The sequence below is a fragment of the Lottia gigantea genome (assembly GCF_000327385.1).
Source record: "Lottia gigantea unplaced genomic scaffold LOTGIsca_6, whole genome shotgun sequence".
NCBI lineage: Eukaryota > Metazoa > Mollusca > Gastropoda > Lottiidae > Lottia > Lottia gigantea.
Genome location: NW_008710049.1, coordinates 274,644 through 292,295, shown reverse-complemented (window position 1 = coordinate 292,295; position 17,652 = coordinate 274,644). Strand labels below are relative to the sequence as shown.

Here is a 17,652-nt window from a genome sequence, read left to right as displayed (position 1 = left end):
TAATATGTTATTTTATAAGTGTCAAGGAAAATGCTGAATCAAAATATGTTTAATTTTAACATGAAAATAAAAAATTCCGCTGTCTTTTTATTACACAAACCTCTATCTGTTTATCATAATTATTCAATAAGCCTTTATTTTGTTCCTCTAAAGCATCATTCTGTTCTTGTAACATCAATATTTGGTTTTTGGCAATGGCTAAATCTTCTTTCATTAAAGCATTTGTAGTCTGAAACGTTTCAAGTTTTTGCTGTAAGTTAGCCACAGTTGCACTTAAAAATAATAAATATTGCATAAAACAATATAAATTTCATCAAACTAGCTTTCATTTCCAATTGTGACAACAGCCAATACCATCAAAGCATAAAATATTTAAAAACTGTTTTTTATGTGCAATGCCAGTCTTATCATGAATTAGATCCTAAACAAATTTTTCATCCAACTAGCAGAAGCTAAATTTTGACTGTGGCTCTAAGTATGTTAGATCATATTCAGTAAAATATATGCAACTATATAGTTATATTGTTTCGCTCCCTCTACCCATTTCTCAATCACTTCACTATTACTAGAAATAATAAACTTACTTGAGATGTCTGTTTAATTCTTCTAAATAATTTTTTTGATCCAAGATGGTGGCCATTCTGGCATTACCATCAACTCTGGAAAACCAGAAATACAATAAATTTAATGAAAAAAACTTTTTTTAAAGGAAATTTTTAAGAATTTTCAAAATTTAAAATGAGATTCATCATTAAAATCACATCCAATATAATTATTTATTTTGCATTTGCTAATATTTGTCATCAATAGTACAAATTGCAAATAGTGTATCAAATCATTTTAATAACTTACGTTTCCTCATCATCAGCTGAATTATTAAAATTCCCTTTTAAATATAAACTGAAATCTATTACACCCATCTGTAAATAAATTAGATTCAGGTTTTAGCTTTATAGCTCAATTTCATTTAGAAATATTTGTCATGTTTGATCCTCATAACATGTTCATATCAATTCCAATGCATATGATTTCAATCAGAAAAAGTACCTTCAAAGTGTAAATTAAAATCATAAAATTTTGTTTTTATGATTGCAATCAAAAGCAAAAATGTTTTAGTGTCCAGAGTTATAGAATTTGAATGAAAGGGGTAACAGACTTGATGCTGTTTTTCACTTTTGTATTGTCTGCTGATTTTAATTTATAGCTTAAGATTTAGAATTTAGACTGTATTATGAAGAAGTGAACATTTCTTGATATTTCATAGATTATTGGAATATTTAAGACCTTTTTTAAGTCTGAAATTTAACTACTGCCTACATCAGATTCATCTGGAATATGACCTTGAAACAGAATATAGTATCAGTCAACTTACTGGTTGATCTAAATCTTCACCCTTTATACACATATTACAATCAATAACATTTAATCCTACTAATAACCCAGCTAATACCATTCCTTCTTCTTCCATTAAAAACGCTCCATTTTCATAAAACTCACTACAAAATATCATACATAGAATTCATAATACTTGTATACTTAAAAAACTCTAGTTGTCAACCTAATCTATTCTATATCCAAAATATCCAAAAGATTTTATGACTTAAGGATGGGTTTCCTTGTTTTTGGGTCAAATTAAGCAAACTATTTGATTAATTAGTGTTTCTAATGAATTATCATGTATTCTTAATTATTCCATTTTATTCATAATTAAGAGTTTTAATCAATCATAAATGTCCAAGTATGTTCCGTCTGTATAAAAAAAAATACTTTTTGACATTTCTTGAACGGTCACCCATTGGAATTCTGCTGGTAATTCTCTTCTAATTTAGCTCATTATAAATTAATTATGGAAAAGTAAGATAAACTGGTATTTTTCCAAGTCATTAGAACACCTCTACTTTCTATTCATATAAGTATTAGCATTTTCATTTTCATAAATGAAAATAAGGGAACCCATCTTTAAACTTATTAAGTTTTAATAATTTAATCATTTTTTTTTTCCCATCAAATTAAGGGAAGAAGACATTCTCAGAAAATTAAAGAAGTCTATTCAAGCAATTTTACAAAAACTGGATCATATATTTCCATACGCGAAGAATTTTTCTTTTCAAACTTAAACAAATATGAAAACCTTGTACCTGAGTATTTGATCTTTTTGTTCAATAATTAATTTAAAATAATCAGCTAATTTCTTCTGCATTAAGGCTAATCTGATCCAACATCTAGCTCTTCCCAATGGTGATCTGACATAAATATAATTATATTCATTTTAAATATAAGACTGATGGCAAGTACTGCAATATCAATTCCTCTGTCAGCACGCCTAATGTCAATCTTTGATTGTGATTGTCAGTTAATATTGTCATCTCAGAATATTTACTGATAAGTACTAAAATACTAAAATACCGTATTTTGAGTTCGATAAAAAAAAGAAATAAATTTCAAGATAAACAGTGAATTCCTTGAACTTATAGAAGTACACTTCCTCACCCATATTTTCAAATAAGATGTTTAATACATAAAACAAGTACCTCAAAATTAGAAATAATGCAATTCAAAAAGAAATAGCTTACTTTATATCAGACATCTCTCTCACACTAGTCGTTATCTCCCCTGCTTCTGGGGCGATCTTTTCTATTTTCTCTAAAACTGCCCAGAATTCATGTTTATCACGTAAAATACCTTTCTTAGCTACAAAGGGATTAAGGTAAAAATGATATTCATGTAGAGAAAAATATTTCTATTCTAATTTTTTTAAGAAAAAGACAAAAATCTGCTTCAATTTTCAATAGTTACATACTTATATAATATTAAGCTCATGAAATGCATGCAGTTTTGCCAAAACCATTATTACTAGGATGATAAAAAAAGAAAAAAGGCTAATTATGATGAGTTTGGCTGTTGACCCAAAACCTTAATGTATGACTTACGTTTAATGCCATGTCTAAGTACATGTTCCAAGACAATAAAGAACTGTTGTAATGGTACATGTTCATTGTCTAACATACGACCATGAGCTAGAGATGAGTCTATTAATTCTTTGATGATCAGTTTACATACATTCAATAGGTTACTTCTCTCTATAGTCTGTGGATCTCTTTCTGTAATAAATATAAACTTTTATTAGCATTCCAGTCAAAATGACATAAAATGACATTTATCTATGTATCTTAAAATAACCATGAAATTAACATATTAACAAATATTTGAAACAGACAGACATTTTAATTGGGGCCAACTTACAATGAAACATTGGAAGATAAAAATTATTTAAATCAAGATTTTATCAAGAGATCAATTTCTACATTTTATGGTTCAGACCAAGATAAATTCTAACAAGAATTGATCCAAATAATATAGCTTTTCAAATATCTTGCAATCATTGGTGACAAATTTACCAAAGAAAATCTTATCAACTATTATATGATTTTTGAGGTTAAATGTTCTCAAGTTTATACAATTAGCACACTGGGTTTTTTTTCATATAAGCCAAAGTGCACTAAAATTTCATAATCCAATCGCATGATAGAAATTGTTTACTTAAGAAATTCCATTAATCCTGACAGTTGGTTAACTGGTCAACTGTCAAATGCACAGAGCCTGCCATCTCTTAATATAGCATGACTTACCACCCACACTTATGTAGCAATATTACATTCCTGGTTATCAATAGCAAGTTACAATACCATATATTTGCTAACGGTTAGCTACCAAAACAAAATTAATATTTGATGCCACAGCCTTTGTTGCTGGTTCTATTTCTAGCCATTACAAGCTAAACCTCATATCACTTACCATCTTCAAAAGATTCCTGCATCTGCAACTGTACATCACTTAATTCTTTAAGACAAAGCCAATCCCCGTCCACGGAAACACGAAAGTTACACAAATATATCGTTTCTTCCGCCATGTGGAAATCACAATAATATCAAACACCAAAATGGCTTCTTTTTAATATTCAACTTGACATAATAGAGTGAATATCAGCCATATTCAACATACAGCTATTGTTTTCACAATTCACTCTGACCTTTTAATTCAGAGACAGTTTGCAATCTAGACTGCAAGAATTCATTTGGCAGAATTTCTGCTAAACACATCAAATTCCATGAATAATAGCTCTGTGTAGAATGGCAGAATTCTTCCAGACTGACTATTGATTCACTACCTCTCTACCCACAATAAAGTCATTATCATAATTAGGTCACATTTATTAATTATTTACTTTACACTACATATAGAATATCGGATTATCTTTGTAAAAAATCCATTTAAATGAGGAAACAACAATAGATTAATTTCTCTTATCTTTTCCTTATGTTGCTAATTTTTTTATTTCATTTGTTTCTTTGCCAACATTTATTATGAAAATAATGGAGGGGAAGCAACTCTAATTAAGGTTAGCTGTTGTCTGTATCCTATTAATAATAAAACTCAGCTGGTCACTATATCATGTTGGGCAGACAAAGCAAAACAACTGACATTGTATTTTTTTAAGTAAAAATTACCAGTAATGACTTTTAAACTATTTGTTGCTTTTCAAAACAATCCAGTTCGATTATTCTACTTAAAACTACATATTTGTACTTAATATGCTAAGATTAAGAATTATGAATATCAATTATTGAAAGATAGCTTGCCAGGCAAGGTAATATATGCCCACTGGCAGCTTTGATTTTGAACATAAATATTTAGCAGTGCAGTAACAATCACCAATATGAAATATTCAACCTTCAATCATACACTTCTTTTGAACTCTTTAGGGCGATACTGAATAATATTGAGTTATTGTCCTAGTTCTTGAAAGCGTGTTCAATCTTTAGCTCGTGAAAACTCTAGAAGACAAAAATTCAATCTTCAGCGCGGTAATGAATAATAAAACCAAGTTTTGTCAAAATTCGGCAAGAATCATGCATTCTAGAGTTTTTACGAGCTAGCAATTGAACGAGTTTTAAAGAACAAGGACAATAACTCATACTAAATTTTTCGATTTTTCTGATTTTCAATAGGGTTCATCCTTGGGTGATTACGGACACTCACACCAAGTTTGGCCAAAATCCAATAAGAAGTGTCCCTTCTAGAGTGTTTACAAGCTAAAATTTGAACGCGTTTTCAAAAACAAGGGCAATAACTCAAACTAAATATTTTTCTGTTTTACGATAGGGTTTATTCATAGGTGATTACAAACACTCATGCCGAGTTTCATCAAAATCCGTCAAGAATTGTGCCTTCTAGAGTCTTTACAAGCTAAAATTGAACGCGTTTTCAAGAACAAGGGCAATAACTCATAGTAGATATTTTTCAATTTTTCTGATTTTCGATACGGTTTATCCTTGGGTGACTACAAACACTCATACCAAGTTTCATCTAAATCCGTCAAGAATTGCACCTTCTAGAGTGTTTACAAGCGTTTTAAGAACAAGGGCATAGTAAATATTTTTCGATTCGTCTGATTTTCAATAGGGTTCATCCTTGGGTGATTACAAACAACCATACAAAGTTTCGTCGAAATAAATCAAGAATTGGGCCTTGTAGAGTATTTACGAGCAATTGTGGACAGACGGACTGACGGATATGGGTGACAGCAATATACGCTCCACATTTCATGTGGGAGTATAAAAATGTCTCAGTTAAAGCAACCTTTTTCTTTCTATTACCCTTTAGGGATCCTTGATCAATGTCATTACCCCCTCCCTCTATTAATTCTCACTATTACCCCTCTTCCCCCTTTAAGTCCTTGCTATTTCGTTATTTTCTCTTAGGTTTTCCCTGCAACCTTTTAGTTTAAACAGTATTTATTACAAACAATATACAAACAAATATACATATTTGTTGAATTAATGGTGCCATACAGAGACAAGCTTGAAGCTTATATCAGTCTGTCGCGATTGTAGATGTACACAAAATTTGTTTATGAAAAGAAGAGAAATGAAAGTAGCGTTATTTGATATACATTTACTTGGAAAGCAAAATATAACAGAACTATTTACAGAAAGGGGTATATGTGAGGGACCGAATAAGTTCATTGGTGATTAAAACAAGAAATTCAGTATTGACAGGTTGAAAATAATGAGGGGATGAGGATGTCTATCGTTCATCATTTTCATGATGTCAAAGTATAACCTCCGTTGTTAAACCGAGTGTAAACCTAGTGTGAAATGGAGGCCATACCCTGACATAGCTTTATTCTGGTCGAGAGAGTTCAAAATAATTTCAACTTAATGTGGAGTATATGTTGGTTGCTCAATTTCATAGGTATTAAAAATAAGGGGAGGTAAATCATCATTTTCATTTTGGGCTTGACTTGCAAAATATTCATTAAAAACATCGGCTTTACTTACATCTGAATAAAATACGTTACCATTAGATAAAATAGGGGGAATATCTTTTATAATATTGGCTTTCTTGGATAAAACATTACTTAATAATTTCCACCAGTTACGATCTTTGAAGTTGTTTGAGTTAATATTATCATCTCGTTTAGAATTGTATTCTTTTTTTACCCTTCTAATCTCTAAAGTAACAAAGGTTCTATACTTTCTAAATTCGTGCCAGTGATGAGGGAGGTTTAAAGTTTTAGCAGTTTTATGAATTCTATTTCACTTGCGCATAATTCTGCGCAAATAACCATTCATCCATTCTGCATCACTTGGTCTAATTAAAACTGTTTTATGAGGTACATGCAGATTAATCCCTTCTATGACTTTTTTAGAAATAAAATTGGCATAACTGTTAACATCAGTTGTATCCAAGTAAGAATCCCAGTTAATGTTTGAAAAGTGTGAATTAAGTTGAGTGGAATCAAAATTAACATTTAAGTTAACAATGACTAAGTCTAAAAGCGAGGCGGTCGTATCAGTAATGCAAGTAGGACTAGCAATGAGTTGATGAAAATTGAAACGATGTATAAAATAATGCAAGGGACTGTTATGAATAGTTAAAAAATTAATATTAAAATCACCTAGGATTATCAAATTTTTATTACAGACTCTAGCTATGTCTAAACTATCTTCTATTAGATCCCAATAAGCCTGATTAGCTGAAGGAGGTCTGTAAAAAACGCCAATTAAGTAAGTTATATTGTTATAAATAATTTCACACCATACAGCTTCGAGATCTAAGATACAAAGGTCAGGTCGGGGTTTAAAAAAAATTGTATCACATATGTATAAAGCAACAACCCCTCCTGTGCCTGTGACTCTGTTATGCAGAATGGGTGAATGGTAGCCTGGTAAAATCTTTTACATGTCAGAGTATATAAATGAATAGAGTTTAATGTCCTATTTATCTGCACCATGAGCTAATTTTTACTAGACTAAAAAGCACCCCATTAATCCCTAAAAAATTACCCCCAGGTTGAAAACCCCCATGTATTTAACATGCATAGCATAACATAAGCTTATCTAAAACTTGGAAAATATGTGATCATGCAATCATTGTGATCATAATTGATACATTCCAATTGGAATTTATGGAACTTTGTATGCTTGAGTATATTGATGAGTTTGAGTTAGATAATTTTGAATTCTTTTTAGACACTACTAAAAATACTAAGTACCGTATGTTGGTGTGTATAAGCTTAAATCAGATCTACAAAAAAGTTCTGAAAGCTATAGATACATTGTGATTTTTTGAAAAACACGACCTTTATAAATCTAAGAAAGTCAAATTTATGATTTGGGGTACTAAGCCAAATTTAAAATCTAAGACTGAGATCTTAATATTGTATAAGTTACCGCACATTAATGTCTCATCTTTTAAGATACTTTACGACATAGACATAAGGAATATGCGATTTTTTCTTCATTTCTAGTACTTACTTCTAAGAACTATTTTTCATATATATACAGTGGTGTAACCTATTTTCGTGGATATAAGGATTCAACACTGAAGTTAAAAAAAACAAAAAAACAAATTTATGTCTTAGATGTTTCCTCAGATATTCTACAAAATAATTAAAATTGGTTTATTTCGATTTTCTTTATGAATCCTTCACTTTGACCCATATTTCATGAGCAACCAACTCGGCAACGGCGGCAGAATGCCTCACCTATTTTCGTGTACAATGTTTGATCTATAAATAAGTCTAGAAAAACACGTTGTATGGATACAGGTTGGTGTAATTAACTTCTCTTAGTATTTATCTTTAATATCAATTCATTATAACTAGTGACAATCCCTTCAAAGAACCACGATTTAACAAAAAATAGTGACCATAAGAATATGGTCCACTTTGTGTGCCATAGAAATTTTCTGCTGACACAGAATCCGCTGGTTGATCATGTGACTTCATTCATTTGACTACATTCTAGCAGACGACACTTGGAATTCCGATTACTGCTTGGGATTGTAAGGAAATTCGGCCGATAAAAAAGTGTGACGTTTGGTAATAAGTGAAATCCGGCATTTGGTATTTGTCGAAGTATACATTAATACATCTTACCTTGCTTGAAACTACTGGATTCATTCTACTAGCTGATATTGTAGAGAAAACCCAAACTAATGCGGAGGTCGCGCAAGGTCGCTCATGTCAATTATTAATCCTTTCCGGAAATCCACGAATAATAGGTTTCCACGAAATTTAGGTTACTTGACTGTACAACACTCAAATCAACCCCAAAATGGTGCAACTGTCCCTTTAAGACTATTAAGGTATCTCAGCAGTATTTTGGAGATGTTACTTCAATTCATACAAAGTTGTTGGCTAGATCTAGCTAAACGAAGATTTTGTAACACTATTTTTATTTTAACTGTTGTGTAGGCCTAAATATTGTGCAGTGGTCCAACAACAGTCACATCATTGTACTGATGATAGCAATAAAGCCAATGAAGACAATTTGTCATCTACATTAAACTAAATAATCTTTCAAAAAGCGCATTTATATCGTTCAAAACAAGGCTACCTTACCTTCAGGATCAGTGAATGAATGGTTTTTACTAAGAAATTCGTCTGCTAAATTTTCCAAGTTCGCAGACAAAATTTCCTGTTTTTAACTTGGAAAATTTAGCGACCTACTTTGATATCTGATGTTTGGTTGGCTCTGAACCAGTTTTTTCTTTTCTTGTGGAACTTCTTTTGCAATTACTGGACTCGGCCATTCTTCAGCCTTGGAAGCATTTGCTAATTCTTCTTGTAAACTTATTCCTCCCCCAGATAAAACATCTGAGGTCGCCATTTTATAATCTCTAATGAAAAATGTCATAGATCTAAATAATAACATTTTTTTGTTTTTTTGATACCTTGTTTATTATGAAAATTCACAAAATTATGTTCAAAATGAATGCAAGCTTTACAATCATTGGTATTGTTATAACTTTTTCCCTGGAACTCATCCTCGGAATATTTCAGCATAACGAGAAAGCTCGAGATGTCGTCTGCAATGGATGCAATTTTTGCCAACACAACCTTCAGGCTTCAACGTGTTATGAAAATATATGGTTTTCAACCTACTAACACATTTACATGCACATTTTAATGGCAGTCGTTAGAAAATAGTTGAAACAAAGTTACTGACCAGGAAAAATGTCGAAACATTCCCTTTTGATTTTAAAATATCTGAAAAATAACCCTGTTTTATTGAAGAAATTTGCAAAGAAAGTTGCTGATGTGAATTTGTTAAGATGCTTTCATCATACAAGCAGGTAGGCGTAACATATGTTTGTACAGTTTGATTTAATTACATTGCAAAATTTTTCTATATTCATTTTGATAGTTTTAACAGATCAATGCTAGGCTTAGACGTGTCTCATATTTAAATTGTAAGATTTTGTAGGGTCAAGTAACCTAATTTCGTGGAAACCTATTATTCGTGGATTTTCGGAAATGTTTAATAATTTATATGATCGACCTTGCGCGACCTCCGCATTAGTTTGTTGTAATAAACATGGGTTTTCTCTGCAATATCAGCTAGTAGAATGAATCCAGTAGTTTCAAGCAATGTATAATGTATTAATGTATACTTTGACAAATACAAAATGGCGGATTTCACTTATTACCAAACGTCAACATTTTTTATCGGCCGAATTTCCTTATAATCCCAAGCGGTAATCGGAATTCCATGTGTTGTCTGCTAGAATGTAGTCCAACGAATGAAGTCACGTGATCAACTAGCGGATTCCGTGTCAGCAGAAAATTTCTTTGGAACACAAAGTGGACCATATTCTTATGTTGTTTTAGTGACTTTTAGAAATAAATCATGCTACGTATCTTATTTTGTCAGTCACTATTTTTAGTTAAATCGTGGTTCTTTCAAGGAATTGTTACTAGTTATAATGAATTGATATTAAAGATAAATACTAAGAGAAGTTAATTACACCAACCTGTATCCATACAACGTGTTTTTCTAGACTTATTTATAGATCAAACATTGTACACGAAAATAGGTGAGGCATTCTGCCGCCGTTGCCGAGTTGGTTGCTCATGAAATATGGGTCAAAGTGAAGGATTCATAAAGAAAATCGAAATAAACCAATTTTAATTATTTTGTAGAATATCTGAGGAAACGTTTAAGACATAAATTTCGTTTTTTTAACTTTGACGAAATTCAGTGTTGAATCCTTATATCCACGAAAATAGGTTACACCACTGTAATAATAATGATCACAGAAATTCCCAACAAAACTGGCAAGAGTCATACTCACACATATGTAAAAGACATAGATGCTAGTTGATTTAAATGCTGGTATTGATAATATTAGGTAGTTTAGTTGAAGAGATTGGGAAAAAAATGGTCGCACAGTAAAACCAGTATGGCCTTCATTCTTAATCTTATGACTTGAGATAAGCAGTAACCTGTTATCAAGGTTAACATATTTTGACATATTTTTTTAATTTCCTTTTTTTCAGAAACAATGTGGCAAGGTTGATTGACGGAAAAGCCATAGCTAAAGAAATTAAAGATGAAGTGCGGCTAGAGGTCAATAAGATCATTGAATCTGGAAAGAGACCACCTCATCTTAGTGTGTTACTTGTTGGTAGTAATGATGCTAGTGTGGTTTATGTGAGAAATAAAATAAAGGCAGCTGAGTATACTGGTGAGCTTTTTACTACAGAAGTTACAGTCAGCTAGATTTACTACAGAAGTTACAGTCAGCTAGAATTTTTTAATACCATTTGTTCTTTTTGGTTATTTTTTAATATTAAGTAATCTTTCTTTATTAAATTTCAATTTTCTGTGCATATTTATATTTATTTGGCAGTGGTAGGTCCTACTTAATTTTTATTTTGTTATTACAGGTATAACTAGTGATACTATAAGAATGCCAAGTGCAGTAACAGAACAAGATGTATTGAATGAAATTGACATGTTAAATAATGAACCCAGTGTGGATGGGCTATTAGTTCAACTTCCAGTTCCAGATCATATCACAGAACGAAAGATTTGTGATGCTGTAGCACCAGAGAAAGATGTGGACGGATTCAACATTTTAAACATTGGTCGATTTTGTGTAGATGAGCCATCTTTTATTCCTGCAACTCCATCTGGTGTTATGGAATTACTGAAAAGGCAAGGTTGGTTTGATTTATCTTTTTCAATCAAAGGAGGAGTTAATTTTCTCTCTTAGCAATATCCAAATCAGCTAGACGTTTTGTAGCTCATTTTGTAAGTTCAAAATTTATCCCTTTCATATCCTGAAATTAAAGCTAAGTCGAGAAATAGTTTAGGATCAGTGTCAGTATATACATATATATTTTCACAAAAACAATATCTATTGCTCTGTTACCTAGGCAGGTGCTCTCATTGAGTCTTAATACACCTTGATACTTACAGGAAGACAATTTATTTGTTGTATTTTTGCAGATAATGCAACAAATCAGGATATTCCATATTTAGAGACAGAATGAATTAAACTAACTATTGACTGTTTTTAGGTGTTGAAACTTTTGAAAAGAATGCTGTAGTCATTGGAAGATCTAAAAATGTAGGTTTACCTATAGCTATGTACTTACATGCTGATGGTAACCATGGAAATAATGCAGGTAAAAAATTCAATGTCAATGTCTTTCTAAATTTTGTTAATAATATAAATTTTTCTTTATTAAAAATGTGCAGCTTAAAAGACACAAGATCTTGGATGAGTTTGAATTTGAGCATAATCTGATAAATGAATAAATATAGACATATTTACAGCACCTGGTATATCATAAATATTTGAAAGTAGCTTATGCATGGAAAAGAAGGCAAATGTAATTGTTAGATTTAGGTTTGGAGCTATGTGTTTAAAGATGAAGGCCAAGTTCGAATCTGAGAACCATCTTTCAAATTATGACATAACCTTTCTTTGTGGATTAGGCAGACATTACCTGAATTACAGTCTATCATATACTTCCTAGAATCTCATTAATGTTTTATTTAAAACTGAGTTGTTTTAAGCTTTTATTTTATTTTTTCCTATATAAAAGTATTTTTGTTTAAGTTTAAGTGGCTTGTGAATGCGATAGAGGTCAAAATTTTTCTCAGAATTTATAAATTCGAGTGTATTATCTTTTTTATTTTCTAATTTTAGGGGATGCCACAGTAACAATTTGTCATCGGTATACTCCACCTGATCAATTGAGGGTATTTACTCAGACAGCTGATATTATAGTAAGTGCTACTGGTATACCAAACCTAGTAACAGCCGACATGGTGAAAGAAGGAGTGACTGTTATTGATGTAGGAATAACTAGAGTTAATGATCCAAACACAGGCAAATCTAAACTAGTTGGTGATGTGGATTTCGAAGGTAAGTTGTTTTTTTTTGTCAAAAATTTACAGTGATTGTTTTTCAAGTTCATTAATATTCTATTATATTGCTTTATTTAAAATTTCCTATAAATAGTACATTAGTTTATTATTACTTTAATGTCTTCAAAATCCTACCAATTGTATATACTGATTTATATATTATAGGTGTGAGACAGAAAGCATCTAATATAACACCTGTACCTGGTGGTGTAGGGCCATTAACAGTTGCCATGTTGATGAAGAATACCCTCAAAGCTTACAAAAAAGAAATCAAGTTTTCAGATAAAAGTTGATAAACAACTGTGCTTAGTTGTAGATGTTTGGTGCTATCTTGTCAAAATCAATTCTCGAATTTGGCTGCTAGGATTTTTATATTTTAATATTTGCACCTTAAGTTAAATCTGATCATAGTTATTATTACAATCCAATGCATTAGTGGGACCAAATAATGTTCTTATAAGATACATGTACTTGAATATTCGCTTTTGATGACAGAATACCCATGACACTGTAGGAGAGGTTTAAAAACTTTTAAATATTCAAGGTGGATTTAATGTAATGACAAGAACTTTTACAATATATAGTGAAATTGGTACTTGAAATTATTATACATTGTGAGCCAAATACCAAACCTCATGAATTGTGTTCATAGCTTTAATACTCTTCCTCTCTGTCTCAAGGCGGTGTTTGTCATTTTGATATTCAAAACTAATTTTATTTAATTAAACTACATAAGCTGTGATCATTTGACTATATATCTATACAAGTTTATACAAATATACAAAATACAATTGTCTCAAAACTAAATGTACAGAAGTTTTGTTAAAGATATTTATACATGTTTAATTCTAGAATATTCCATGATAGAGTGCTCTATAACTCAATAATTTGTAAGTATTTTAATTATCACTAGATATACTTACACATCTAGAGAACTTAGATTGTATACTCAAACATTGACTACATGCTTATTTTAAACCTTTATTAAGAATTGTTTTGTTATGTTTAATTTTTATTTTGACTTTAAATATGAACAAAACCAGATGTCTATTTTGAGAAATATTTTATTATAAAACTGTAGTGAAAAATGTAACAAATTTCCCAGAATCTCATTGTTAATGTTATATTTTGAATCAATTTGTTTTAGTTTAGTATTTTATTTGTTCCTAAAATATAATTGTCCATCAGTATACATGTAAATTTTTATTAATTTATACTTACCACTCATACAATTTATGTAATGTTCTTCAGTTAAATTTTAATGTAAAATCACAGAATAGGAACAATTTCCTGAAAAATGTTTTTGAATCTTGTATTGGTAATTATTCAGAAAAAAGGCTTAAGTTAATTAAGCCATTTTTCTTGTATTAAAAAGAAAACCTGTTATTACCTATATCAATATAAAATGGGTCATTTTGATTCAATGTAACACAATTTCAGTTTAAAACTGACGCATTACTAGTGATGGGCAATCGGAATTAAAAAATAATGGATTAATCGAAATAATCGGAGAGGCATAATCGATTATGTATAATCAAAACACGTCCCATTTGATGAATATGTACTTGTTAAATTAATTTCATAGTTGTTTTGTTAATTATGACAGGTTTGATGCAGGAAATTACACTGTAAGTCAACACTCTGAGAAAACAAATTACTTTTTTATTTGCAAACCAGTTGTTTTGCTCTATGGACCGAAATTACGTAGCAGTTTAATATTTTGTAGAGTATTAGCACTTTTTTTTATTATCAACAAAAAACAACACGACTGACTTTTTATACTCCCACATCTCTCTATGTGGACGTATATTGTCGGCACCCCTTTCCGTCCGTCCGTCAACATTTGCTTGTAAACGCTCTAAAATCAAATGAAATTCGGTATGTGTATACATATTCATAAGATAGTGGACCACAGCCATATACGCCCACCACGGCATGCGGATGCTTAAAACGAAACATCCATTTTAAGTTTCATCAAAAATCGGTTGAAAACTAAGAGAGTAATAGCATATTCAAGATTTTTGGGCAAGGGCAATAACTCTGCTTCTAACGGTCGAAAATAGCTCAAATTCGCACTTGATCTTCGTTTTATGAATATGTATACACATACCGAATTTCATTTGATTCCATCAAAAAATCTAGTATTTAGAGCGTTTACAAGCAAATGTTGACGGACGGACGGACGGACGGACCGTGGGCGTATAAAAACGAAGATCAAGTTCGAATTTGATCTATTTTCGACCGTTAGAAGCAGAGTTATTGCCCTTGCCCCAAAATCTTGAACATTTACCATCCGCATGCCGTGGTGGGAGTATATGGATGTGGTTCACTATCTTTTACATTGTTTGCCGACGTCGCCAACTTTCAGTTGGGAATCAATTAGTAGCATCGGTGGACGTTAACGACCGATAATCGATTGTCGCCGACAATCGGAACATCACTACACATAACCCTAATTAAGTTAGTAACACAAATATTGAGATGTATCCATTTATGTAGATTGGTGATGGGAAACATGTATATGTATTGTAAATGTTGTTTAAGGATCATGATGAACACGTTGCTTTTAGATTGTATTATTATAATAATATAAATACTAAAAAATAAAAAATATGTGTTAAAATTAGATTAGAACATTCCTCACTATATAAAGTTTTCTTATTTAGAATATTATATTCTAGTCTGAAATATGCAAATATGGATGGGTATTTGAAGAGGTTCATGTCAGTGTAGAGCCTCGAACTGTCAAAACACCTAGTCAGTAAGTTTCAGACTATTCTGCTTCAAATAAATTGAACACAATATTATGTAGTAAAATAATGAATAAAGATATTTTAAATTGACTTAGTATCTTTTCATACTCACAGTCTAAAGTAATGTCGGACTCAAATCTATGTTCTAAAGCTTGTATTGAAAGATTATTTTGGACTATCTTGGACTTGGAACCATGTTGGACTAAATTGTGCGTGCATAGGACTTCCATTTTGCTGGAGGTCTATGTTGGACTCCTAACATGAAGGATGTAACCTATGTTTAAACTTATTACCCTTTGTTGTTTCCATTTAATGTCTTTGTTGCTTCCGGTGAGATATTCTCACAGCCAGGAGATTTACCATCCTATACTTAGCCAGTATGGTTCTGTAGATTTTGATAAGATGTTCCTTTATGTGCCACGAACCAGCTTTTTGACGTCCCTTTCGCCCTGTTAACTGCCTTGTGATGTTGTAAAGTATTGCATTCTTTGTCACTACGTTTTTGACCCTCTATAGTCATGCTTGATACGTGTGCAGAGATTTTCGGACTAATTACATCATTCCTTTCGTTATAACAGTTTTGAAATGTGTGTCTCTTTTTATAACCTAATTGTGACCTAAAATAAATCTGTCAAGTTAATGTTTGTCACACTTGACTTCATGAAAATCAATGAATAAAAATTGATTTTACAATCAAAAGCCCCCAAACTTTAGAGAACTTTTATGATTTTGGTATAAAACGAAAAATGATGTGGACGTTCATCGTTATTAAGATTCTTATTATCATCCAAATTATAATTATGCACAGTCCTTTATGACGTGTATTAGTAAGAATTTTCCGATCCAATCTTTATACATTACATTATTACTATTAAACAAACATATTACTTAACTGTTGTTAATTGGTTGTTTATAGCAAATCTGAAAACTGAAATGTTGACCCTTAATCCACCTGGAAGGAATAACTAAGTCATTGTGCGCTTGTCATTTGTATCATTTGAATTTCTGAATTGAGCACGAACAGCTAAATATTTTGTGTTATTGGAATTAAAGTCACGAAAGCAGAAGAGTAAAATAGTATTTTTAACGTAATTAGCTAATCTGCTGATCGAAGACTTGCAGACATATTTTTGAATGGTGGATAAGTGTATGAGATTGTGTTTCTGTCTTAAAAATAGTTAGATTAGATGTTCATCATCTTTTTTCAAGGTAAAACTTACTAATGCATATTATGTAGTTCAACATAGAATTCATTTATATTTGTATAGAGATAATGACCTTTTTTAATTTTATGTTATTATCATTTTTATTATTAAGATGTATTAATATAATTATTAATTAGTATTCCTTTAAATTACAACACGATTAGATAGGCCACTAACCATCTGAAAATCATTAAAAATCACCAAAGTACTTATGCATATTTAGTTACTAAACGGTTAGATAATAATAAAACTCTCGCAGTAACATCTCTAATCCAAAACTATTCATCTGAAAATCGTCACAGCTGAACTGATATCTTCAATATCGGATAAAAAGCGCTGCTCCTACAAGTCAAATTTGACGTGTTTTACTAAGTCAAGGGCAATAACTCAGAATCCGTTCCGACTATGACAAAGATGTGGTACGGTAAGCGTTATGGCTTGACAATTTAGTATGGTCGAAACGGTGTGAGCTACCTACCAACATTTTTTTCTCTCCTCATTATATCAATCAGTAATTAATTAGAAAAATGTTGCTCATTAAAAACTTACATTTATGTAATCGAATGAAAAGTGGAAATTGATTGATTGAGTCCACCTGTCATTTTATATTACTTAGCCTACTGTTACCAAACATCTGCTGGGCAGCTGGATGATAACGTCCACTAGCGATTGTAGTGGACAGAAGAAGGATCCTATGTCTGGACCAATGCAGGCTCTATACGCTCTTCCTGCTTGTTCTCCTTGATGATGGGATTAAAAACTTAAACGCATATTACTAAGTCGAGACAATACATGTGATTACTCTCGGTGATGCAATTCTGAGAGACTGACATCGAAAAAGCGTCTAGTCTTTCGGATGGGACATAAACTGAGGCCCCGTGTGCTACAGGCTGGACACAGACATAGATCTGATACTTATAAATTACAAAACAGTAGGTTAATGCCGCTATCCTGGAAAAATTTCCC

At 31.3% G+C, this 17,652-nt stretch overlaps 3 protein-coding genes across 3 annotated transcripts; 1 reads left to right on the top strand and 2 right to left on the bottom strand.

Annotated features, from left to right (window-relative positions):
• Window positions 1-55: 55 nt before the first annotated feature.
• Window positions 56-3,910, bottom strand: LOTGIDRAFT_107183 (hypothetical protein; the record flags this gene model as incomplete). The annotated part of the gene is made up of 8 exons (XM_009063748.1): window positions 56-272; window positions 585-659; window positions 853-920; window positions 1,373-1,496; window positions 2,139-2,243; window positions 2,574-2,691; window positions 2,931-3,101; window positions 3,796-3,910. The coding sequence occupies 8 exons, from the start codon at window positions 3,908-3,910 to the stop codon at window positions 56-58; spliced, it is 993 nt and encodes a 330-aa protein (XP_009061996.1).
• Window positions 3,911-6,218: 2,308 nt separating this feature from the next.
• On the bottom strand, window positions 6,219-9,176 carry LOTGIDRAFT_154525 (hypothetical protein; the record flags this gene model as incomplete). The annotated part of the gene is made up of 2 exons (XM_009063747.1): window positions 6,219-6,514; window positions 9,017-9,176. The coding sequence occupies 2 exons, from the start codon at window positions 9,174-9,176 to the stop codon at window positions 6,219-6,221; spliced, it is 456 nt and encodes a 151-aa protein (XP_009061995.1).
• Window positions 9,177-10,850: 1,674 nt separating this feature from the next.
• On the top strand, window positions 10,851-13,021 carry LOTGIDRAFT_107221 (hypothetical protein; the record flags this gene model as incomplete). The annotated part of the gene is made up of 5 exons (XM_009063746.1): window positions 10,851-11,034; window positions 11,237-11,512; window positions 11,873-11,980; window positions 12,508-12,726; window positions 12,894-13,021. Coding segments are annotated over 5 exons (915 nt in total), but the record flags the coding sequence as incomplete, so codon positions are not given.
• Window positions 13,022-17,652: the final 4,631 nt, after the last annotated feature.